This window comes from Phacochoerus africanus, chromosome 9, assembly GCF_016906955.1.
Source record: "Phacochoerus africanus isolate WHEZ1 chromosome 9, ROS_Pafr_v1, whole genome shotgun sequence".
NCBI lineage: Eukaryota > Metazoa > Chordata > Mammalia > Artiodactyla > Suidae > Phacochoerus > Phacochoerus africanus.
The window spans coordinates 114,421,449-114,445,113 of NC_062552.1; the positions used below are offsets into that span (position 1 = coordinate 114,421,449).

At 47.8% G+C, this 23,665-nt stretch overlaps 1 protein-coding gene and 1 pseudogene across 4 annotated transcripts in view; both read left to right on the forward strand.

Annotated features, from left to right (window-relative positions):
* TDP1 (tyrosyl-DNA phosphodiesterase 1) overlaps positions 1-23,665 on the forward strand; it is an 85,404-nt gene that overhangs the window by 6,653 nt on the left and 55,086 nt on the right. For all 4 annotated transcript variants that reach the window (XR_007136949.1, XM_047795430.1, XM_047795433.1 and 1 more), the window contains 5 exons: positions 4,364-4,407; positions 5,992-6,047; positions 11,573-11,669; positions 16,409-16,443; positions 21,573-21,665. Coding sequence is in view for 3 of the 4 variants with exons in the window: in XM_047795430.1 (XP_047651386.1) it covers positions 4,364-4,407; positions 5,992-6,047; positions 11,573-11,669; positions 16,409-16,443; positions 21,573-21,665 (325 nt within the window). In the remaining variant the exon portion in view is untranslated. The remainder of the gene's footprint in view (positions 1-4,363; positions 4,408-5,991; positions 6,048-11,572; positions 11,670-16,408; positions 16,444-21,572; positions 21,666-23,665) is intronic.
* LOC125135581 (40S ribosomal protein S3a-like) lies at positions 8,515-9,242 on the forward strand (annotated as a pseudogene).

A 23,665-nucleotide genomic window follows, 5' to 3' on the forward strand; every position in this document is an offset into this window, starting at 1 on the left:
AGATGTACTGGGCTGCTCTTGGGAGGGTCCCCCTTGGGAGAACAGGAGGGCAGCCTAGAAATGCTCTCCAAGGATCCTTCTCAATCACTCTCGGGGGCAAAATTAACCATGTTGACAAAGCAGTTGTGTTTGACAGCAGACTCTTTACTTAGGAAACCAGAACGTGTTTCCCATAGCCCTGCAGCTCACCTCACTCTGCTGGAACACAGCAGTGTCCAGAAATACTGAACTTTTCATTGAAAGATTAAATTTGATTGATAAGGCTTTAGTAAAGAAGTAGCAAATGCTTGACAGCAGTGGGTTTTTTTTGTTTTGTCTTTTTTTTTTTGTCTTTTTGCCTTTTCTAGGCCTGCACCCACAGCATATGGAGGTTCCCAGGCTAGGGGTCCAATCGGAGCTGTGGCCGCCGGCCTACACCAGAGCCACAGCAACCCAGGGTCCAAGCCAAGTCTGCGACCTACACCACAGCTCATGGCAATGCCGGATCCGTAACCCACTGAGGAAGGCCAGGGATCGAACCTGCAGCCTCATGGTTCTTAGTCGGATTCTTGAATCACTGATGGGAACTCCGTTGACAGCAGTAGTTCTTTTTGGTCCCTGGGCCAGCAGCATCTGTATCACTTGCTACTTGTTAAAAATTGCAAATTCAGGAGTTCCTGTATTGGTGCAGCAAAAACAAATCCAACTAGGAACTATGAGGTTACGTGTTTGATCCCTGGCCTTGCTCAGTGGATTAAGGATCCGGTGTTGCTATGAGCTGTGGTATAGGTCACAGACACAGCTCAGTCCTGGCCTTGCTATGGCTGTGGTGCAGGCCGGCACCTGTAGCTCTGATTCAACCCTTATCCTGGGAACCTCCATATGATATGCCGTGGGTGTGCCCTAAAAAGCAAAAAAAAAAAAAAAAATTTACAAATTCTTGGAGTTCCCTTCCTGGCTCAGCAGTTGTCAGTCAACCCGGCCAGGATCCATGAGAATGAGGGTTTGATCCCTGGCCTCGCTCAGTGGGTTAAGGATCCCACATTGCCCTGAACCGTGGTGTAGGTCGAAAACAGAGCTCGGATCTTGCGTAGCTGTGACTAGCATAGGCTGGAGGCTACAGCTCCGTTTTGACCCTTAGCCTGGGAACTTCCATATGCTGAGGGTGCAGCCCTAAAAAAAATAAAAATAAAAATAAAAATTGCAAATTCTCAGGCTCCACTCCAGAAGCTCTGCCTCAAACTCTGGGAGCCAGGCCCTGCAATCTGTATTTTAATAAGTGTTTCAGGAGATTCTATTGACCAATCAAGTTTCAGCACCTTTGCTTGAAAGATCGGTTTTGGGAAGCAAACTTAGTGCCGGGATCCTTAGTTGCTTCCTGGGGAGCAATGGTGTGACGTTATGAGGTACACAGACTTCGGGTCTTCACTCGTAATTGTTTCATTTCTTTGTCCCAGGCTCCAGAAATAACTCCAAAGTACTAAAAGGTGAAAAGAGCATCTTTTGTTGTTCCTAACAGCCCCTTTCAGCCTCACCTGAGTTTATGTTAATGAGACATCTTTTGGAAAGCCCCCAGGAAAAGGGGGCTGGTTGCCAGAGAAACCAACCTGGTGATTAAAGTTGGAACTCTCTGCCCCAGTCCCCATGGCTGGAGAGGGGACGGGGGGCTGGAGGTGGAGGTAGTCGCTAAAGGCAAATGGTTTAATGGGTCTTGCCTATGAAAGAAGCCTCCATTTAAAAAAAAACAAACAAAAACCTGGAGTTCTTGTGGCTCAATGGATTACAAACCCAACTAGTATCCAGGAGGATGCAGGTTCAACCCCTGGCCTCGCTTTGTGGGTTTAGGATCCACCATCGCCATGAGTTGAGGCTTGGATCTCCAGTTGCTGTGGTGTAGGCTGGCACCTGCAGCTCCAATTTGACCCCTAGCCTGGGAATGTCCATATGCCACACATGTCTAAAAAGCCAAAAAAAAAAAACCAAACCCCCCTAACTGAGGGGGTGTGGAGAGCTGGGTTGGTGAATCGTGGAGGTGCTGGGCAGGGCGCCCCACCCCCATACCTCATACCTGGCTTTAGGCATCTCTTCATCTGGCTGTTGGCTGATTTGTATCCTTTTGTAATGGACTGGTGGTCTAGTGAGTGAAGGGCTTTCCTGAGTTCAGAGAGGCATCACAGCAAATTATCAAACCCAAGGAAGGGGTCGTGGCAAAACTCCCACCCTGCATGTAGCCCGTTGGTCACAAGTACGGGGGTCTGGACTCGCCGTTGGCGTTTGAGACGGCGCAGGCTTGTGGGATCTGACGACACCTCCAAGTGGATGGTGTCAGAATTCAGTCAGTCGTAGGACACACAGCTGGGGTCGGTGGCGGACTGGTCTGGGTGGGAGCCCCCTCCCCCACTGCACTGGGTGTCAGAAGTATTGTTTATTGAGAGGAAACAGGTTTTCCTTTGAGAGCATCCCAGTCGCAAGACCCCAGCTCCAGCCTCAGGACTTGTGTGCCGTGTTGGGAATTAACAAAGGACCTGACATTCTTCAAAATTTCAGTCTACTCACCTTTAAACTGGGGAGTCAGAAAAATGGGAGAAAAACATGAAGTGACCAGCACAGCATGTGCACATGGCAGATACACAGAATAAGCATGATCACCCTCACCCCACATTACCTTTCTGGCCCACATTCAAGAATAGATTGGTAGGAGTTCCCTGTGGTGCAGCAGGTTAAGGACCTGACCATGCTGCAGCTGTGGCCCTGATTGCCGCTGCGGCTGGGATTTGATCCCTGGCCTGAGAACGTCTATATGCTGTGGGCACGCCCCCCCCCAAAATAAATAAATTGTGTTCACTGTTAATCGTGTTTAATTATATATCAAATGTGTGATTACCTCTTCTGTGATGTGTAAGAATTGGTGTGTTTAATTCCATGCTCTGAAGAGTGTGATTTGACTCATTTTTATTTTTCCTTTTTGTAAATGTCTAGGGGCTTTGAAGAAACATGAGACAGATCTCCGTGTTGTTTTGTTTTATTTGAGAAAGATTGATTTGGGAAATAGAGATCTCTGCAGGGTTTTGCTGTATATAATAAAATGGTAAAGACTGGCCACTGAGGAATGGAGGAAGGAAAGGCATCTTGATCGGGGCTTTTATGTTAGATTCCCTCTTTTTACCCTCATAGCAGCCCTACGAGTAGGTGTTAATGGTTGTCGCCCTTGGCTGGGTGACCCATCTGCAGAGAAGTTAAATTATAGGCCCGGGGTCACAGAGCTGGTAGTCAGTAGAGCTGGGGTTTGAACGCACTGCTCTTAACCCCTCTAATGAATTCCTAACTGTAGGTTGTTTAGACCCGCTCCTGGAAGAAGGGGGACTTGAGCCTTGAAAGATGGGTGCACTTGAGAAAGTTACAAAGAGGAACTGCCCTGGAGGCGCAGTGGGGGCATGAGATTGAGCTGTGGTTGTGCAGCTCTCCCTTTAAGGTAGGAACTTCCTCAAGAGGACGCTTGTGTTCTTTTAAAGACGTCTCTGGGCCCTGCCGTCTGTCTCTATAACGAGAAGACAGGTGTGCCGTAAAGATGGGGCAAAGAGATGCGTGAGCCCAGCCTGGAACCTCAGGGCCGATGGGGTGGGTAAGAGCAGAAGTACTGGAGCCAGGCTGTTTGAGTTCAGATCCAGACCCTGTGCCCTCCCAGCTGTGTGGCCCTGGGCAGCCCGCCAGGGGGAGAGGGCCCATCGACAACGTGGGAGTGACAACCCCCCCACCCACCCCCCGCCAGAAAACGGCTGTGAGGAGCGCTAACACTCGGAAAGTGCCAGGAACGGCGCTGGCACCTAATGGGTCGTGTACAAGTGAGGCTATTAGAATCGGGGTGTGGCTGTGAGGTCAGGCCTGAGTGGGCGCCGGGTGGGCCCTGCTTAGAGCCGACCCCACATTAGAGCTAAAATGTGACCTTGGAGCGGCAGGTGCCTCTGCCCACCCCTCACAGGAGGCAGGTGCTCTCAGGCTCCCGTCCCAGGCCGGGAAGGTTCCCTGGTGAGAGACTCGAAAGAGGTAAAAAAATCAAGAGATTGGGGAGGAGGAAGGACATGTATCATGAACGCCTTTATTGGCAGTTTCTAAACCTGCCCCGTCATCCGGTAGTGAAGCCGTCAATTTCGATGTTACATTATGTGTTGTTAAATAATGCATAATAAATATTACCAAAGGCTCCGGGACACTTTCTCTTGAATTTTAGGGTGGATTCTGGTCGAGCTTGGTAGTAACTTCTCAGTTCACCGTTTTCCGATCCAGCTTTTGCTTTCAGGGACTGTTGAATAAGTCAGTTGTGATTATTATTACGAGATAATTTTTATCAAAAATGCGAATCAGATGCCATGTCTTGTCTCCTCAGATATTTTATCTCCTCTGTTTGGGACACTTGTTTCTTCAGCTCAGGTGAGTTTACGGTTTCTTCTTTGGATGGAAGGGGACAACTAGATGAAGTCCCCAAGAAAATAAGCAGTGGGACCTGTGGGCCCGACCCGTGTGGGGTCCCTGAGATGCAGTCCTGTGTGGGGTCTCCCAGGTGGCAGTCACCTGGAGGCTGGCACCGAGCACCACAGCTGTGTGTGATCCATCAGCATAGAACATGGGTGCAGAACTAAGGCTTCTGGCTCTTGATTGGGCCCTAAGGACTGGCCAAGAAGTCACTTTGGAAAGTCCTAACCTGAGGGCCTTCTTTTTGGGGACACTGATAATCTCACGGGACTCTGGGGCCACTCCCTGGGAGGTGCGGGTAGAGAGGTGAAGGCCAGGTCAGGTTTGATTTGATCTAGGAGTTCCCTGATGGCCTCACGGTTAAGGATCTGGCCTCATCGCTGCTGTGCCTCAGGTTACTGCTGTGGTGTGGGTTCAATCCCTGGCCTGGGAACTTTGGCTTGTGACCGTGGCTAAAAAAGAGGGGGAAAAAAGTTTGGTTTGATTTAGAAAAATAAATGAAGAATTTCCTGCCCCCTCTAAAAAGGAGTAGAAGTTACCGATAGGGGTGCACCTGCCTGACCGAGCTGCTCACTTTGTGTTTGTAAGTCACCTTTAATGCGCCGAGCTGTCCCGTAAATAGAACAAGGCCTTGTCCCTGACGAAGGCAAAGCTTTTCATGTTCCCGTCGGCCTTGGGGATCCTGGTCTCCAGCGGGAACGTGCGGCGAATTTGTGGGTGTTCTCCTGACTGGACTGAGTCCGTTTGTCCAGCAGAAGGACCAAGGAGTACCCAGGCCCGGGGAGGACTCCCCTGGCTCAGTTCAGTCTAGAACTCGTGGTCAGGATGTAATTGTCATCAGCCTCGTGAGTGTGTAAGTCCCAGATGCCTGTTTACAAAGCTAGCTCCTAAGTTAGGAAGTATTCTTTTCTAAAAGTCCTTTTTAGAATCACCTAGGGGATACATTTATAAGCCTTTTTATTTAAATTAATCAGAGGACTCTTAGAAATACTGTCAAAAGACTCAGTTTATAAATAAAAATGCTGGAGTTCCCATTGTGGCGCAGTGGTTAACGAATCCGACTAGGAACCATGCGGTTGCGGGTTCGATCCCTGGCCTTGCTCAGTGGTTTAAGGATACGGTGTTGCTGTGAGCTGTGGTGTAGGTCGCAGACGAGGCTCGGATCCCGAGTTGCTGTGGTCCTGGTGTAGGCCGGCGGCTGCAGCTCCAATTGGACTCCTAGCCTGAGAAACTCCATACGCTGCGGGAGCGGCCCAAGAAATGGCAAAAAGACAAAATAAATAAATGAATAACAAATGCTGCCAAGGCACACAAAGATAATTTCCTCTTTTCTCAGGCACTCTCCCACCGATTCAGAAGCTTTAAACCTACATGGTTCCCTTCGAGATGTGTTTTAGTTTGTTGATGAGTGTTGTAGCATCCCTGTCCAGGTTTAGACACAATAATTCATGTAGTTGTTAGCATTTCTTTCAATGCACAGACTCCCTGCAGACTGCCTCTCTGAACTGCCTGTGACTTCTTTTCTTTTCTTCCCCCGTCTAGTTTAACTACTGCTTTGACGTGGACTGGCTCGTAAAACAGTATCCACCAGAGTTCAGGTAAGGTCCACAGAATCATAACTGTAACAGGCTTTAAAACTTGAGATTTGGGGAGTTCCTGTTGTGGTGCAGTGGAAATGAATCCGACTAGTAACCACGAGGTTGAAGGTTCGATCCCTGACCTCGCTCAGTGGGTTAAGGATCTGGCATTGCCGTGAGCTCTGAGGTCACAGACGTGGCTCGGATCTGGCGTTGCTGTGGCTGTGGTGTAGGCCGGCAGCTACAGCTCCAATTCAACCCCTAGCCTGAGAACCTCCACGTGCCCTGGGTTCGGCTCTAAAAAAGTAGAAAGAAAAAAAAAATTTTTTAAGACTTGGGAGTTCCCATTGAGGCTTGGTGGGTTAAGGACCTGATGTTGTCTCTGTGAGGATGTGGGTTAAGGATCTGGCGTTGCTGTAAGCTGTGGTGTAGGTGACATGTATGGTTCGGATGTGGCATTTCCATGGCTGTGGCATAGGCTACAGCTGCAGCTGAGAGTCGACCCCTGGCCCAGGAACTTCCATATGCTACAGGAGAGCCCGCAAAAAGAAGAAGAAAAAGAAAAACCCACGAGATTTGTGTTTCTCAGGCAGCTGCCCCTCATCTTTTTTGAATATTTCTTTTGAGACTACTGGAATCATACAAGCACTAAGTTATGTTGGGAAGACAGCATTTTTTGATCTAACTAATCACAAGCCTTCCAGGTACAGGTTTCAGCATGTCCTTCTGTTCTGTCCAGAAGTAGATTAGGACAGACTTCAACCCAAATGAAAGAATTTTATGTCTAATATTAATATGAAGGAAAAGGTCATTGCCACCTGCTTTCTTGCCCTGTAAGCTTGTCACATTTCACTTAGTGCATCAGTGCTGTTCTTGTTTCACGCGTGATTCTTCCTGTCACTTAGGCATTAACGCGGGGGTCAGAGGGCCTTCCCTTGGCCGGGTTACGGAGGTGCTTGCTTTTCGGTCTGTCTGCTGCAGTTCCTCTGCCTCGTGCACTGGGCTGTGCAGACCAAATAAGGATGGCATCACATGGTGACACGCACCTGCCCTGTTTCTGACATATTCACAGGGCTGAATTTCGTCACAGCAAGGAAGGTGGAGGAAGACACACACAGGAAGATGCTTGCCTGGGCCCTCCAAGTCCGTGGTGCATTTAGTTAGCAGATTGTGAGAACCTTAATTTTGTATTCTTTCGAAACAACTGATTTATTTCTCGCTCATGTCATCATACGCCCATCACAGGTTGGGTGCCTTGGAGGGAGGGCTCTGTGTTTTCGCCCAGGGAATCCCGGTGGAAGAAGATTATCAACACGGGACAACATTAAATATTGGGGTAGGGAGGGAGTGGGAAAGACTGGGAATTTGGAGTTAATAGATGCAACCTGTTGCCTTTGGAAGCGATAAGCAATGCGATCCTGCTGTGTAGCACTGGGAACTGTATCTAGTCACTTATGATGGAGCATGATCATGGGAGAAAAAAGAATGTATATATGTATGTGTGACTGGGTCACCTTGCTGTACAGTAGAAAATGGACAGAACACTGTAAACCAGCTATAATAGAAAAGAGTAAAAATCATTTAAAAATTTTTAGTAAAATAAGAGTAAACTCAAAAAACAAAAATATTGGGGTGGGGGTGGGGAGGGAAGCGCTCTGCACACAATCACCAGCTCCAAAGACCCCTCTGCCTGGAAGAGACCTGTGCCACTTCTGCTCGCCTTGTTTTGGTCAAAGCAGAGCTCATGGTCATTGCTGCATTTGAAGGGGACAGGAAGGTGTCATCCTGCCAGGCACCTGTGTTCAGTTCCTGCCTGTTTTGGACAATCAGCCTCTCTAGACCACACTTTCTTTCCCTGGTCTCAGGACTTAATGAAGTTCAGGCTCTTTATGTCTCAGTGCAGGTGGAGTTCAGCGAGAGGCAAAGTGATAGGTACAAAAGTAGATTTACTGTGGGAGAGAGCGTGTGGGCCATCTCAAAGACAAGGGATGGAGTTCCCATTGTGGCTCAGCGGAAACGAACCCAACTAGGACCATGAGGATGTGGGTTCGATCCCCGGCCTCACTTGGTGGGTTAAGGATCCATTGTTGCCGTGGCTGTGAGCTGTGGTGTAGGTCACAGCCACATCTCAGATCTGGCGTTGCCGTGGCTATGGTGTAGGCCGACAGCTGCAGCTCCGATTTTCAACCCTAGCCTGGGAACTTCCACATGCCTCGGATGTGGTCCTAAAAAAGGCCAAAAAAAAAAAAGCGAGGGAGCTTGCTTCATTAGTGATAATAGAGAAAATGCTGTTGAAATTTCCCAAGCAGCTTGGGCACCCAAGGGTCTGTATTTGACCTGGAACACACAGAATTCGTTTTAGCAGCATGTAACAGAAAAGCGAAAACAATGGTGCCTGGAATAAGAGAGAGAATCCCCTTTTGGCTCTCTGGACAGCACCGTGGTGATCAGCAAGAACAAGGGCCCCCCTTCCGGGGCAGAAAGGTAGCCAGAAGAACGTGGTTGATTCATTTTCTAAGAAAGATGAGTACGATGGGAGAGCACAGACTATGTTCAGTATGAGAAAAATGGGGAAAGCACTAGTCATGAGAACTCAGGGAACCCAGATCGAATCTGATGGCCCCAAGGGTCATGTGTGTGAATGCTGATCTGCAGAGTGATGAGGCTGCATTTAGAAAATTCAAGCTGATTACTGAGGACGTTATAGGGCAAACACTGCCTAATTTCCACGGCATGGCTCTTCCCCATGACAAGATGTGCTCCAAGGTCAAGAAATGGCAGACGTGAGTGACACTCACACGGATGTCAAGACTACTGATGGTTATTTGTTTTATCTGTTGTGTGTGGGTTTTGCTAAAAAGAACCACAACAGTCAGACTTGAAAGGCCCCTTATGCCCCGTACCCACAGGTCCACCATATCTGGAAGAAGATGGTGGAAATCAGGACCCGAGAGGTTCAGGCAAATGACTTGAAAGAGTACTTGTGCCGCGAGCCACACGGGAAGTCCCAAGTGACCTGCAAGAAATGGTCAATCAATTGATTCCAGATAGCATTGGAACAGGCATGAGACAGGCTTGCCAATCTATTTATCCGCTCTGTGGTGTCTTTGTTAGAAAAGTAAAAATGCAAAGAAGCCCATGGTTGAATTGGGAAAACTCACTAAGCTACATTGTGAGGGTTCTGGAAGAGCTTCTGGGGGTGAGACCAGGTGCTAAAGTAAACGAGCTGGAATTCCCCTTGTGGCCCAGGGGGTTAACAACCTGACTGCTGTCTATGAGGATGCAGGTTCAATACCTGACCTTTCTCAGTGGGTTAAAGGATTTGGCATTGCTGCAAGCTGTGGCGTACATCCTAGGTTGCAGATGCAGCTTGGCTATGGGCATTGCTGTGGCTCTGGCTCTGCTGGCTCTATGCCCGCAGCTGCAGCTCTAATTAGACCCCTGGCCTAGGAACTTCCAAATGCCATGGGTGCAGAGGCCCTAAAAACAAAAATAAACAAACAAAAAAAAACAGTCAAATGAGCTGATGGATGAGCCACCAGTCCAAGAATCTGATTAAATTTCAGGCTTTGAGGGTTCCCATTGTAGCTTAGTGGTAATGAACCCAACTAGTATCCATGAGGGCGTGGGTTCGATCCCTGGCCTTGCTCAGTGGGTTAAGGATCTCCTGTGGCTGTGGCGGGCAGCTACAGCTCCAATTTGATCCCTAGCCTGGGAACTTTCATATGCCACAGTGCAGCCCTAAAAAAAAAAAGAAAAAGAGAGAAATAAATAAATAAATAAAATTCAAGCTTTTAATGGTGAGAAATAAAATATCTTGTGATATTCCTGCTGTATAGCACAGGGAATTACATTGAGTCACTTGTGATGAAACACAATGGAGGACAATGTAAGAAAAAAGAATGTATTTATGTATGACTATGTCCCTTCGCTGTACAGCAGAAATTGACAGAACATTGTAAATCAACTATGATAGAAAAAATAAAAATCTTACCAAAAAAAAAAAAAAAGATCTTGTGATATTAAAAAAAATTTTCAAAAACAAGACAGAGAATAATTTCTCCAGCCTATTCAAAGGATTGGGTGGCACCCACCCATGTGCGGGAAGGGAGTCTGTTTTCACGGATTCAGCCGCTCACCTCCTGCAGAAGAAGCACCTCGCACACACTCGCAGCAGTTTTATCTGGACACCCTTGGCCAGTGACGTTGACACGCAGAATGAAGCATTGTTCTGCCTTTTGTGTTAGTTTTTAGAACGAATGAATTTGAAGTAATTCACCAGGACTTCAACTTCTGTCAATAACGTTTAATCTTTTGTTTTTCAAAAAGACCTGATGATCTGATAACACGGATTATTTCTAGGTGATGGATGGGTGATTGTCTTTTACATTATTCTCCGTAGTGTTTTTCTAGCTGTAAAACAGACATTTTTTTTCCAATTGGAAACAAATGGAGAAGGTGTGTTTTTTAGTTTTGTTTGACCTAACACATTAGAATCAAGCTCTAGGGCGTTAGGGGCTTAGACGTTCGTCCTGAAATGCATTTTCTGCGATGTTTCTTTTCGGGTGTTTTCCTTTCATGCATGGCAGAGAATCATTCTGCCTGTGACTGATCATTGTGGAAGTGGCCACAGTAGCTCATCTTGCTCGATTGCTTGTTGGGGAAAAATCCAATTTTTGTTTTGTCGGGAGAGCTCGTAAAGATGTATTGATTTCCAAGGATTATCTATCTCGCTTTGAATTAACCAGGGTAGATCGTAGTTCCCTTAAAAGCCTTTTTAATCTGTTCCTGCAGAACATGTTTTGCGATTGTCCTTTCAGATTTAAAAACATGGCATTTTCAATGTGCAGTGGGCCCTGTTTCGTTGAAATATAACCAGCCACCTTGGAAATTCCTCTGTGGCACAGTGGGTGAAGGATCGGCTGTGGCTGGGGTTCAATCCCTGGTCCGGGGAACTTCCACATGTCGCACACACACGCACACTTGCATAGATTTGGTAAAAGGCGGAGTTATATATAATATATACAGTATAGTGTAATATATAATTCCACCTCTTAGTGAATCTATGTGCTGTGGGCCTGGGCCCGCTCACCCCTTCCCCTGGAGATCCAGTGCAGGACCTCGCTCACAGTAGGGCTTTAGTGAAGGTGGGTCTCATGGGGAAGTGATGTATTGTTTGGGCCAGAAGAAGGAAAAGAAAAGAGAATTATTCTTGACCACAGTAATTGTGTGTCTTTTAACTTACCTGAATTTCAGCATAGCCACACACAGCTAGCCCTGCGCCCTTTTGGACCCAAGAAGATAATTACTCAAGGACTTTCTTGAGTCACAACCCCTCCAGGTCACTGCAGAGCTTCTGGATCAGGCCACGGGGCCCCCGTCACAAAGGTTCCCCGCTTGCTGCTCGCTGCCCTGGGCCAGCCCTGTGCTCAGTCACCAGACAGGCCGGAAACACACGTCGGTGGCCGGCAAGCTAACATTCCTTAACTAGGCCCCAGTCCCGCTTCGTGAGCAATGGATTTGAAAGACTTCTGATCTCTTCTCAGGAAGAAACCAATCCTGCTTGTGCATGGCGACAAGCGAGAGGCAAAGGCTCACTTACACGCCCAGGCGAAGCCTTATGAAAACATTTCGCTCTGCCAGGTAAGCTGCTTCTAGGCCTTTGAGATTACGCTTAGTCTGCAGTTGGAAGGAAAGTTGGACGTTCAGTCTGTCCACCCACCTGATGCAGCGGCCATCCCCCGCCAGCCTCACCAACACACCTTTGTCCAGCCATGGCTGAAACGCTTCCTGAGCTAGCCCAGCCTGTTTGTGGATAGCCCCCGGGATGTGAAGGATTCTTTTTTATGTTGACCCGAAATCTCCGTAACGAGTCAGGGTTCTCCAGAGAAACAGAACCAATACGGTGTATGAGTTTGTAGAGAGAAGTTTGTTTGAAAAGGACTGGCTTGGGGAGTTCCCTGGTGGTCTAGTGGCTAGGATTTAGTGCTTACACCACTGCGGCCTTGGTTCAGTTCCTGGTCTGGGAGCTGAGATCCCACATCAAGCTGCTGTACTTCATGGCCAAACAAAAAAGAGCTGGCTCATGCGATCTGATCTTGGGGGCTGGTAAGCCCGAAATCTGCAGGGCAGGTTAGAAACCCCCAGAAGCATTGCTACTGCAGTTTGAGTCCAAAGGCCGAGTGGAGGCTGCATTCCCTTTCCTTGAAGGAATCAGTCTATTTCCCCCCCTGCCCCCAACTTAAGGTCTTTAAATGACTTCTCTAGGCTCTCAGACATGGAGGGGGGTCTGCTTTACTCAGCGTCCCCTGATGTAAAGGTTATAAATCTCAAAAAATAACTTCCTGGCAACATCTGACCAAGTATCTGGGTGCCGTGGCCTCACCAGGCTGGCACAGTTAACCTCCTTTACCTTCTGTGTTGATCCAGATTTTCTCCTACTGGAACTACAGGGAGTAAATCTCCTGCCAGTGTCATTGATTCTCGTATTTGAAGTCATCTCTTCCGTCTCCATAGGCTTCTCGTTCAGGCTCAAGCATTCACTTTCTTCAGTTACACTTAGCATAGCGAGGGTTCCCCATCTCTCCCCAGCCTGCCGGCCCTCTGGTTGCATCTAGTTTTTCCGTGTTCCTCTGGAAACAGGGCCATCGGCCCTGAGCAGGTTCTCCGGATGCAGTGTCTTTCTGCGCGCGCAGCTTCAAACTGGTCGTTTTTCTTGTGTCTATATCTCCAAAGCCCTCAGTTCGTTTTTGCAAGAATCGCTCGATACTGGAGGGACCCACGCATCAAAAGCAGACCTGTGAGAAAGCCACCTCGTGCGTTGTACTCTGCACAGGATCCAGGTCCGAGGAGGGCGTTCAGGGTCTCATCACAAGGCTCCGTTTGCTGGGACCAAAGCGGAGAAGAGGCGAAGAGAAGGCTGTTGCCCAGGCTCTTTGTCTGTGCCCACGATTTTGCCCTCATACTTCCCAGTCAGTACAGGGAAGTAGGATGTGACCAATGAGTCTGGGACTTTCAACGGGACCCACTGTTTTAGACGCCACGTCTGAAAGGGTCTTTTACGTGTGGCATTTTGTGTAAGAAACAGGCAAACAAGGGGGCAGAGGGTACCAAGGAATTCCGAACATGTTTCCATTTGTAATTTCTTTGTTGGGGCGGCGGTGGTTCTGAAGTGGCTGGTGTGATGCTGACCCGTTGCTGTTTGAGCAAGTGGGTCAGTCTGTTCATGAGCAGCCTGAGGAGTGATTGTTTCGTGGCCCTTTTCTCTCCTGGCCAGGAGCTTAATGAAATTGGTTCAGGATTTCTGCTCTTGGAGTGAATTAGAGAGACAAGAGTGAATTACAAAGAACTGAGATTATTTTTCTTTCTTACTTTCCTTCTGGTATTTTTTCCCCTCATCCATACAAGGTATAAGAATTCTAACTCAAGGAGTTCCCGCTGTGGTGCCCCGGGATTGGCAGCATCTTGGGAGTGCTGTGATGCAGGTTCGATCCCCTGCCCCGCAGTGTGTTAAGGATCCGGCGTTGATGCAGCTGTGGCTTAGGTTGCAACTACAGCTCAGAACTGATCCCTGGCCAGGGAACTCTGTTTGCTGCAGGGCAGCCAAAAAAGAAAGAAAAAAAAAAGAATTCTGACTCATGTTTTATCATTCTTCAGTTCTAGAATATTATCTGTGTGTATAGTATCTTTTTTTTAAAGATTAAAACAGAAATCTCAACCTGGTCAATTTTAAACCTAGCTCAACTTTTTTTTTTTTTTCTCCCTTTTGGTCTTTTCTAGGGCCGACCGACAGCATGTGGAGGTTCCCAGGCTGGGGGTCTAATCAAAGCTATAGCTTCAGGACTATGCCAGAGCCACAGCAACGCGGGATCCAAACCACATCTTCGACCTACACCACAGCTCACCCACAGCTCACGGCAACGCCAGATCGTTAACCCACTGAGCAAGGGGCAGGGATCAAACCCGCAGCCTCATGGTTCCTAGTTGGATTCATTAACCACTGAGCCATAACGGGAACTCCTATCTCACAACATTTTTAACCCATTGTGCTTTATATAGTTGAAGGTATTTATTTACCCATCCTATTTGTGGCTCACTTTCTACACATATGCCTTTGCTTAGCCATTGCCTAAGAGCTGCAGTAGGATAGCACTCATGAAACTAATAGTGGGCAGAGTATAAAATCACACCGGAATCCTGAAAACCAGTGACAATCAATCTGGAAATAGAGAGTGTATTTCAAATATCCGGACTACGTCTGTACTGTAAACTTTAGAAGAGATGGTGGCATGTCTCAGGCTGGCCACCAGAGGGCGCGATGAGCCGCAGTCTTCCATGCCTTGTGTTAAGAGGTCCTCGAGCTCCTCCAGTCTGAAGGACTGGGTGGTTCCCCTGGCCCAGTCTATTGAAATGCTTTCATACCTTGTCCATAAAATTGTTTTTTTGAATTTTTTTTTAGCAATATAGTGTCAACTAAACTAGGTCACATTAGTCAAGAATAAGTAGACGCTGACACTTCTCTTATTTTGCACTGAAGGTGGAGGCCAGAGCTTGAAGCCTTGTGGAGGTCAAGGTTCAGACTTCCTGCATTCTGTCCCAGCTCCCGCCTCCTAGCTGTGTCATTCCTGGGCCCATCACTTAACTGCTTAAAGCCTCATTTCTTCATCTTTAAAATAGGTTACCAATAGTGTTCATCATAGGGTTGCCGGGCAAAGGATTTAGTGCTTTTGCCAAAAAAAGCAGCCATTAACTATTACCTGTTGAAATTATTATCATCCTTGTTTTTGTGCTTAGACTTGCCCCAAAGCACACAGCAAAACTAAACTCAAAACCAAGTCTCTTGACCATTACTTTTTCTGAGCTAAATATCAATTTACAGAGTGGCAGGCTTCATTCTAATTTTGTCATTTAGGTCAACGGTAACAAACCCAACTAGTAACCGTGAGGATGTGGGTTCCATCCCTGGCCCTCTGCTCAGTTGGTCGGGAATCTAGCCTTGCCGTGAGCTGCAGTGAAGGTTGCAAATGCAGCTTGGATCCCAAGTGGCTGTGGCTGTGGTGTAGGCCAGCAGCTAGAGCTCTGATTTGACCCCTAGCCTAGGAACTTCCATATGCCACAGGTTTGGCCCTAAAAAGCGGGAAAAAAAAAAAATAATTTTGTGATTTAAAGACATGCAGTACACTTGCCTGCTTACTCCTCTGTGTCCAGGCCCCAGGAATGCATGCTGGTCTCTGAGCACCCCAGATGCTGAGTTTACAGGGGTAGTGAGCTCAGCTGCCTGTCTGCAAGATGGGGGCCGTGTCATCCACACCCTGGGTTCCAGTTGCCCTATTACTGCCCCCTAGCAGACAGCCTCATCCATGTGCCACGTGGCAGGGGTGGGGACAGGGCACTTTGATTTTAATAGCACTCACTTCCGTTTGCAAGGTGTAGGTTCCTTTTCGTAAGGATTTTAAGCATACTTTTCTCATTTATTCCTAAAAACATCCTGAATCTCCTAACAGTACCTTCATTTTAAAGAGGAGAAGGATTCAGAAATTTTCCAAGGTCATACACAGTTAAGATAAGACTTGCATCCATGCACAGAATTCCTAACCACTAAGCTATTTTTGACATCTCTGTTTATTTCAGCTTTTTCATCTTAAGGCATAGTCTACTTAACCAAGGTCTTGCTTCACTGGAGGTTAGAAAAAACGCTCTACTTCCCCACCCCCGCTACTTGTTTGTAAAGGTATCATTTTGTAACACGAAAATAGATTTAATGTTACCTTTATTTTCAGCACTTTCTATGTTATAAATATAAGAAACCCTTTTGTTTTAACATCATAATGTCTCAATGCTGCCACCACGTCCAATGTTTCTTTTAAATATGCTTTGAAAACTTTTTGTGTGTATTTCTGTACCAACTAAATATCTAATTTTAAAACTTTGCAAAGAATCTTATTTGTTTTTACTAGTTTTCTGACAACTAAAGAAATTAGGCTTCTCACTTCTAATTACTGTAATTAAAATTGCAATATGTATTGAATCATTCTGGGTGACTTAAAAAAAAAGAGTTGTTTTTTTAAAAAAGGAGCCTCCCTGGATGCTATTCTAAAAGCTGTCTTGGTGACTAAGAGCTTGTCCACTAGGGGGCAGTAAAAAGTTTAAAAACAAAAATGTTGACCTGAATCTTTTATACTTTTAATTTTCAATAGCTGGGGAGTTCCCTGGTGGCTCAGCAGATTAAGGATCCAGCGTGGTCACTACTGTGGCATGGGACCGATCTCTGGCCCAGAAACTTCCACATGCTTTGAGTGTAGCCAAAACAACCAGTAGACAGGGATATTACTGATTTTTAAAAATAAGTGGTTTGACCTCTTTTTTTTTTTTTTTAATCCTAGGCAAAGTTGGATATTGCATTTGGAACACATCACACGTAAGCAATTTTTATGAAATGGGGGGAAATATGAGTTTAACAGAGCAAAGGATGCTTTTCAGAAAGTGCTCTTGGAGGGATTCACATGTGGTGATTTTCCTGGGAAAAAAGCTATCAGTGGAGGAAATGGAGAAAACGGAGGTATTTCCTAACAGCCTTAAGGCCAAGCACTGGGATTCTGGCTCTAAACATGAAGTCTCAGGCTGTGATGTGGTTTCTGCTTTCTGTTCGGGCCATTCGTTTTACCAGCTCGGGGGTTGGGTCAGGGGGAGGGATTGAGGTACGTAATTACACGTGACTGTACCTGCTCTGGTCACTTGCCTATGGATTCCACTGCTTTAAAGAAAGTCTCGTGGTCTTGTGATTGTTCTAAGATTCTGAGTTGCATCAAATAGAATATTGATCAGCCAGCTCCACACTGTGGTTGAAACTTCTCTTTTAGGAGAAACGTGTTTTAGGAGAAGTTGTCCCCTTGAGAGCCTAGGGCCTGTCCCTGCTTCAGGACATCTGAGAAAATCCTCTTAGGATGGTTTCTGAGACATTGCAAACCACGGGCAGGAGAAGCGTCTCTGTTACTTTCTGCTCGACACACATCAGCTTGGCTCCTGTTTGGCTCGAGTCTTACATCTATTTTATGGGGCCCGTGGACATCACTGGTTCTCAGAAAAGACTAAGATAACGGTTGCCTCTATTTCAGGATTTTTGTAAATCCTACTTTTCTAGAAAGGACTTGTCCAAAGAATGTGACAAAACCTCCCGTTTCTTCTAGCCCAGCACTGGAAATGGGTGGCCTGCTACTGCAGGCATGTCCCTTGGGGTGTCCGTCCCTAAGCCAAGAAGGAATCCCCTGGAAGAGCGTTTGCCCCATGTCTTGCAGTGACCGCGGTTTTCCTGATATTATGCCCAAACGAGGGCATCTGTTCATCTTTGTGCACTTAAAACTATGTTTTTTGGCCAGTGTATTTTCAAAAAGGAGCCAGAGCTGAAAGCATTGAGCCACTCTGGGAAAGGATACCCATCAGCCATGCAGTGTTGGGGTTTGGACCCCCTGGGATAAACACTACCGCATCTACCAACCACCCCGATTGGTCGCTGTGGTCTAATGGAAAACAGGGTTTGAGGGCTGCTGAGAGTGACCGCAGGCACCCACCCAGCTCACAGGACGCTTCTCTCAGCGAAGGGAGCAGAATAGCACTGAACAGCTGCGCCTCCAGAGGCACGGGGGGGGCAGCAGTGCCGCCTGTCCCGGGTGGACATTCTGCCAGGACAGGGTCTCACCAAGTGGATCCTTGTCCCCACTCTTGGCTGGAACCCTGGCCTGAGTACCTCACTGGTTCTAACATTCAGCAAGCCCTGTCACCCGTTTGGGTTCTAGACCCTGCAGGGCTGGCTTCCTGTGCTGCCACACATCCCATGCCAGCAGTCAGCGTTTCTGGGGCATACTTGCACTGCAGTTAATGTGCCGGTGAGTCCTAGGAGAGCCTGGGTCCCCAGAGTGCCCGAGAGCTGGGCTGGCCCGGATCTGACACAGTGACCTTTGAGGGCGGCAGGCTATCTTTTTTTACTTATTGCTATGCAAAAACTTTGGTCTTTCCTCTTCATTTTATAGATTCGAGGCCCCAGGTAGGTAGGCAGGTTTCCTCCAGCCAGTGTTGGAGACAGGATTAGAACACCTTTATTTTTACTTCTTAATTTATTTTTCCTGTTTCTTCATTGCCAAAATTAACTCTTGGTTGCCTTTGGTCCATGCCTCCGCCCCCAAACATACACACGCACTTTGCAAGTCCATCTGTCCTGTCCCCTCCAGCACAGGCATTTTCAAGTTCAGCCCATCGAGTTCCTCATTCAGTGCTAAAAAGTACTTGGGGAAGAAATGACAGGAGACCCTTTCCCATCTCCCCAGTATGTCTAGTTTACATTTTGTTAAAATGCCCGTGTCTTATAGGAGATTGAACTCGTGTCCTGACATTACTTTCAGTTGCCTGTTTTATTTTATTTTATTTTATTTTTTATGTTTTTTTAGGACCACACTAGCGGCATATGGAAGTTCCCAGGCTAGGAGTCCAATTGGAGCTGTAGCTGCTGGCCTGCATCACAGCCACAGCAACGCCAGATCGGAGCCCCATCTGTGACCTATAGGACAGCTTACGGCAACGCCGAATCCTTAACCCACTGAGCGAGGCCAGGGATTGAACCCGCGTCCTCATGGATACTAGTTGGGTTTGTTTCCGCTGAGCCACAGCAGGACCTCCGCAGTTGCCTATTTTAAAATGTTTTAAGAATTATTCATTAAATGTGCATTATATTCTTGAAGCACAGCTCTTGGGGATAGAAAGTGTCCCTAGAGGTTTTTGTCCTTGCAGCTTTTAGTCTCTGGGTGAGAGAGGCAAGACAGACATGAGCTAGGAAAGGAAGAAAGCCTTCCAGCCCAGGCCGACGGGTGTGAGTGGCCTCCCCACCCGGCCAGAGGAGAGCGATTGCAGTCGATCTGAAGGCATCTCTGGGGTCGCACTCGCATCAGCCGGCGTGTGTGGCCCATGTGCCGTGTGCAGAGTGCCTGGAGGTGACCAGAGGCAGCCCCATCCTCCAGGAGCTCACAGTCCGCTCAGAGCCAGGACACGCGTTTTCCGGGCTTCTGTGGGCTACGGTGCCATCTGGGGGCTCATCTGGTGCTTCAGGATGCTGAAGCTTTTCTGTGATCCCAGAGCTAGGAGCAGAAGCCCCTCCCGCAGCCCTCGCCAGAGCAGCTGAGCTCCAGCAGCCGCAGGGCGGCCCCTTCCCCTTCTGGCTGCCCCAGGGCCTCCCAGCTCGCAGCATGCTGTCCTCTGTCACCTGGACCACACCGTCCCCCTCTTGGCTCCTCACCACCCATAGGTGGCCACGGCCAAGCTGCAGGAGCTGCACACAGGAGAGAAGACCCAGTAAGTGCTGCTTTGGGTTTGCGTGGGGACCCAGAAAGCCCCCGCCACCGCCCCCAGCCACGGACTCCGCGCTGCGAGATGGGGGGATAGCGCCTTCCCTGGTTGAGTGGGGCCTGGCGTGCTAGCATGCCATGCAGCTTCTAGAACCGTGCCTGGCACGTAAGTGCTCCACAGACCTACGCTTGCTTTCCTCCGTGTGGGAACATCACCAAAAACGGGAAATGCCCCTCACGCGGCCCCCACGGCTGCACAGATAGCATACAGGTCAGCGTTCTTCAAGGGAGACCGTGTTTCTCTCTGTGTTTTTATCCATTTTTAACTCTGACCATATTGGGATAGGCCATCTTGCCTGAAAAGATTAATATGACTTCACTTCGATTAATTCTTAGTTCTCTTTGCGCCAATTCACTGACAGTGAGTGATGCATGATTTTCCTGGTAATTGATGCCTTGACTAGTGGAAATATTTGTAAAACTTACATGGTGAATTCATAGCTGGCTTATTCTTAATCACAGTCAGCTACTCATTTGGCAACTGTGTGTGTACATTTGCCCAGATTTCAGGGAGCACGTGTCATAACTGGAAGGAAGATGGGCCCAGCAGCTGTCACTCCTCCAGCTTTGCATCGGTGTACTCTTTGCCAGCCTTGAGTGAAGTTCTCACTTCAGCAAGAGCTAAATCTCCCTCTTTTCCATATTTTTTAACCCTAACCCCATCGTGTCCAGATAGTATTCCTGTTGTAGTTTACTGGAGAGAACGGGTGGTTTATTTTCTTCCCCACATGGAAACTGACCGCAGTAAATACTAAGTAGCATCTTGTCTCCGTGGGAAAGGACTTCGATTCCTGAAATAATCAGAAAACCACAGGGTGGCTGAGAATCACCCACTAGCAGGTGACAGTAAAGCAAGGCCCTGAAGGAATACAGAGAGTGTTCTGTGTGGAGCAGTTTATGTTGAACAGAATGTGTGTTGCATTTCATTCTCACACCAGCCCTAGGAAGTGAACATGGGGTCGATGCTTTCGTGGCACAAGTGGAAAACCGAGGCTCAGGGACACGGAATGACTTAAGGACATTAAACAAGCCACGTAGGATCGCATGGATTCTAATTGATGAGCACTGGTGCTTAAGTCTGCTTCAGATGACAAGCTCGTATCTGTATTCTGTCCCTTCCCTCTCCCTAGAATTCAGCGAAGAGGGACAGTCTGATGACTGGGGAAGCCCCCTAATAAAGAAAAGAAGCTTCTAAAGGATGATTTGCATAAATGGGGAAGAAAAGGGAAGGCTTAGCTTAAGTCCAGGTACCCGCTGGTGACGAGTCTGGTGTCCATGAAGCATGAGAAAATATCAGGCTCTTGAAACCGAAGCATCTTTCAAACTTTTCTTAAACCGAAGCCCACAGTGTGAAGTGCAGTTGTCATTTCAGTCTTCTGCGTGCGTCACACCAGTTTGTGCTGAAACTGGAGTTTCATGAACCAGTACTGAAATATATGCGACATGCTCTTGAGTTTCTGTTTTACTCTGTTGTATTTTTTTAAATGCTAGATAGCCACAGGGTAGCAGGAGGTTATGACCATGCTTTGAAAACACCAGACCCACTGTTCCTGATAGTAGCGGATGGTGCTGAGCAGATAATAAGGAGCCAGACTGGAGCGGGGAGGGGACTAAAGTGCCAGGACTGGCCTTGTGGAGCAAAAGTTCATTTAAAAGCTCACCAAATACACAGAGCATTTTACATAAGAGTTTATTTTTATTTATTTATTTATTTATTTTTGTCTTCTGTAGGGCTGCACCCATGGCATATGGAGGTTCCCAGGCTAAATAAAAGACTTTAGAAGTTCCCGTCGTGGCGCAGTGGTTAACGAATCCGACTAGGAACCATGAGGTTGTGGGTTCGATCCCTGGCCTTGCTCAGTGGGTTGACGATCCGGCATTGCCGTGAGCTGTGGTGTAGGTTGCAGACGCGGCTCGGATCCTGCGCTGCTGTGGCTCTGGCGTTGGCCGGTGGCTACAGCTCCGATTCGACCCCTAGCCTGGGAACCTCCATATGCCGCGGGAGCGGCCCAAGAAAATGGCAAAAGACAAAATAAGTAAATAAATAAATAAAAGACTTTAAAGAATCCCTTCCGCTCTTGCATTTGCATTAGGAAGTTACTGTGGATTTTGAGTGAACTGTTCATGCTTTTTGACCCTTCTTTTGTTTTTAAAGGAAAATGATGCTCCTGCTGTACGAGGAAGGCCTCCGTGTCGTCATACACACCTCCAACCTCATCCACGCCGACTGGCACCAGAAAACACAAGGGTTTGTAGGATTCCCTTCATGTCACGGTGGCTGCTCTGTGTGCTGAGAAAGGTCAAAAGCGAGGACATTGTTGTGTTCTTTTTTTTTTTTTTTTTAATTGTAAAAAATCCCTCAGAAGTTTGGAAAAGAGATACATGCAGAGAAAGCAACAGTAAGAGTTCCCATTGTGGCTCCACAGGTTAAGAATCTGGCTAGCATCCACAAGGTTGCAGGTTCAGTCCTTGGCCTCGCTCAGCGGGTTAGGGATCTGGCATGGCCGTGAGCGGTGGTGCAGGTCGCAGACACGGCCCAGATCCTGTGTGGCTGTGGCTGTGGCATTGGCCAGCAGCTGTAGCTCTCATTCGACCCCTAGCCTGGGAACTTCCATATATGCTGTGGGTGTGGCCCTCAAAAGAAGAGAGTGATGGTTTTCTTTTACCTCCTTCCCCTCATTCCTCTCTTGAGGTGACAGGTGCTAACCATTTAGCACCTAATGTCCACAGCTGCCTGTGTGACACCTGCAAACATCTGTGAATGCTTATGCGCTGTAGTTTTGAGTTTTTACAGGATGGCGTTGTGCATACTCTGCAGCCAAGTAGATCCAAGGAGCTGAGACAGGATAAGAGGATAAGCCATGAAATGAACCCACTGTTTTTCCAGTAAGAGCCACCCGATGGCTTTCTTGGTCCTTACTCACCTGTGCTTGCCGTTCCCTAACAGGTATCAGGGGAAAACTTGGGGTTGATTGTGTGCAGGCATATCGACTCACCCCGGTCAGTTCAGTTTCCCATAAAACAAATGTAACTGCTGTCTTTTTAGAGCCTCTGTTGTAGTTGGGAATCTCCACAAGCAATATGAAGGTTTTTCATACTTGTCTTTTATTATTACTAATCCTTTGTCCTTGGTACACATAGGCTAGATCCAGCTTTTTTTCTCCCTCTTTTTTTGGGGGAGGGGGGAGGAAGCACCATTGCTGTGCCTGTGACTTGTGGAAGGGATCAAACCCACACCACAGCAGTGACAACACTCAGTCCTTAACCTTTGGAGCCACTGGGCAACTCTGTGATCTCTTTTAAAAAGTTTGTGTTTATTTATTTATTTTTTATTATTTTTTTTTAATAGTTATTTCCCCAATACAATTTTTTTTTCTACTGTACAGCATGGTGACCCAGTTACACGTACATGTACACATTCTATTTTTGCATATGATCTTGCTCCATCATAAGGGACCAGACACAGTTCTGAGTGCTTTAGAGCAGGATCTCCTTGCGAATCCATTCCTAAGGCAATAGTTTGTATCTCTTAACCCCAAGCTCCCCACCCACCCCACTCCCTCCCCCTCCCCCTTGGCAACTACAAGTCTATTCTGTAAGTGCATGAATTTCTTTTTATTTCTAAGGATGTGTTCGAATGGGTTTCACCTGTTGTTTTCCCTCCTGGTAGGCCCTAACTTTAATTTCCCTTTTTGGTCCCCCCTCCTCATTTAAGCCACTCTGCACGTCTCTGGCTTCCTGCGTAGGAAGAAGCTCGGCCTTTCAGGGTTCAACAGTCTCCGCTGCCTCCCCTTTTCCACGTCATTGCCCAGCTTGGGCTGGAACCTGTAATTCAGGCCTTTGAGCTCAGGCGGTGCTGAGACAGCCTCCCAGCCCCCATCCTCGGGCCCTGCTTGGACTGAGTGGGCCTTGCCGCCCGAGGGTTCGCTCTCCCTTCACACAGCCCTTCTGAGTCTGAGGACAGAGCCTTTGCTGAGCCACACGGCGCTCGTCCCCTCTCCGTCCCCCTTCCTCTGTAACAGGTGACTCCAGCCCCGGTCCTCACAGCCTCACGGTTTTCCTACACGCATGTTCTCATGTCCAGGTGTCCCACTGAAGAAACACTTCCCGGAATGCAGGGTCCTTCTGACGTGTCCAGGGTCATGGGGTCACCATCTCCACAAGCCTCAGCCACAGGGCTCTTGGGCCACCACACTTCCAGCGAAGGAGGCCTTTGCCGCCCCTGCAGCTTCTAAGCTGCTGACTGGG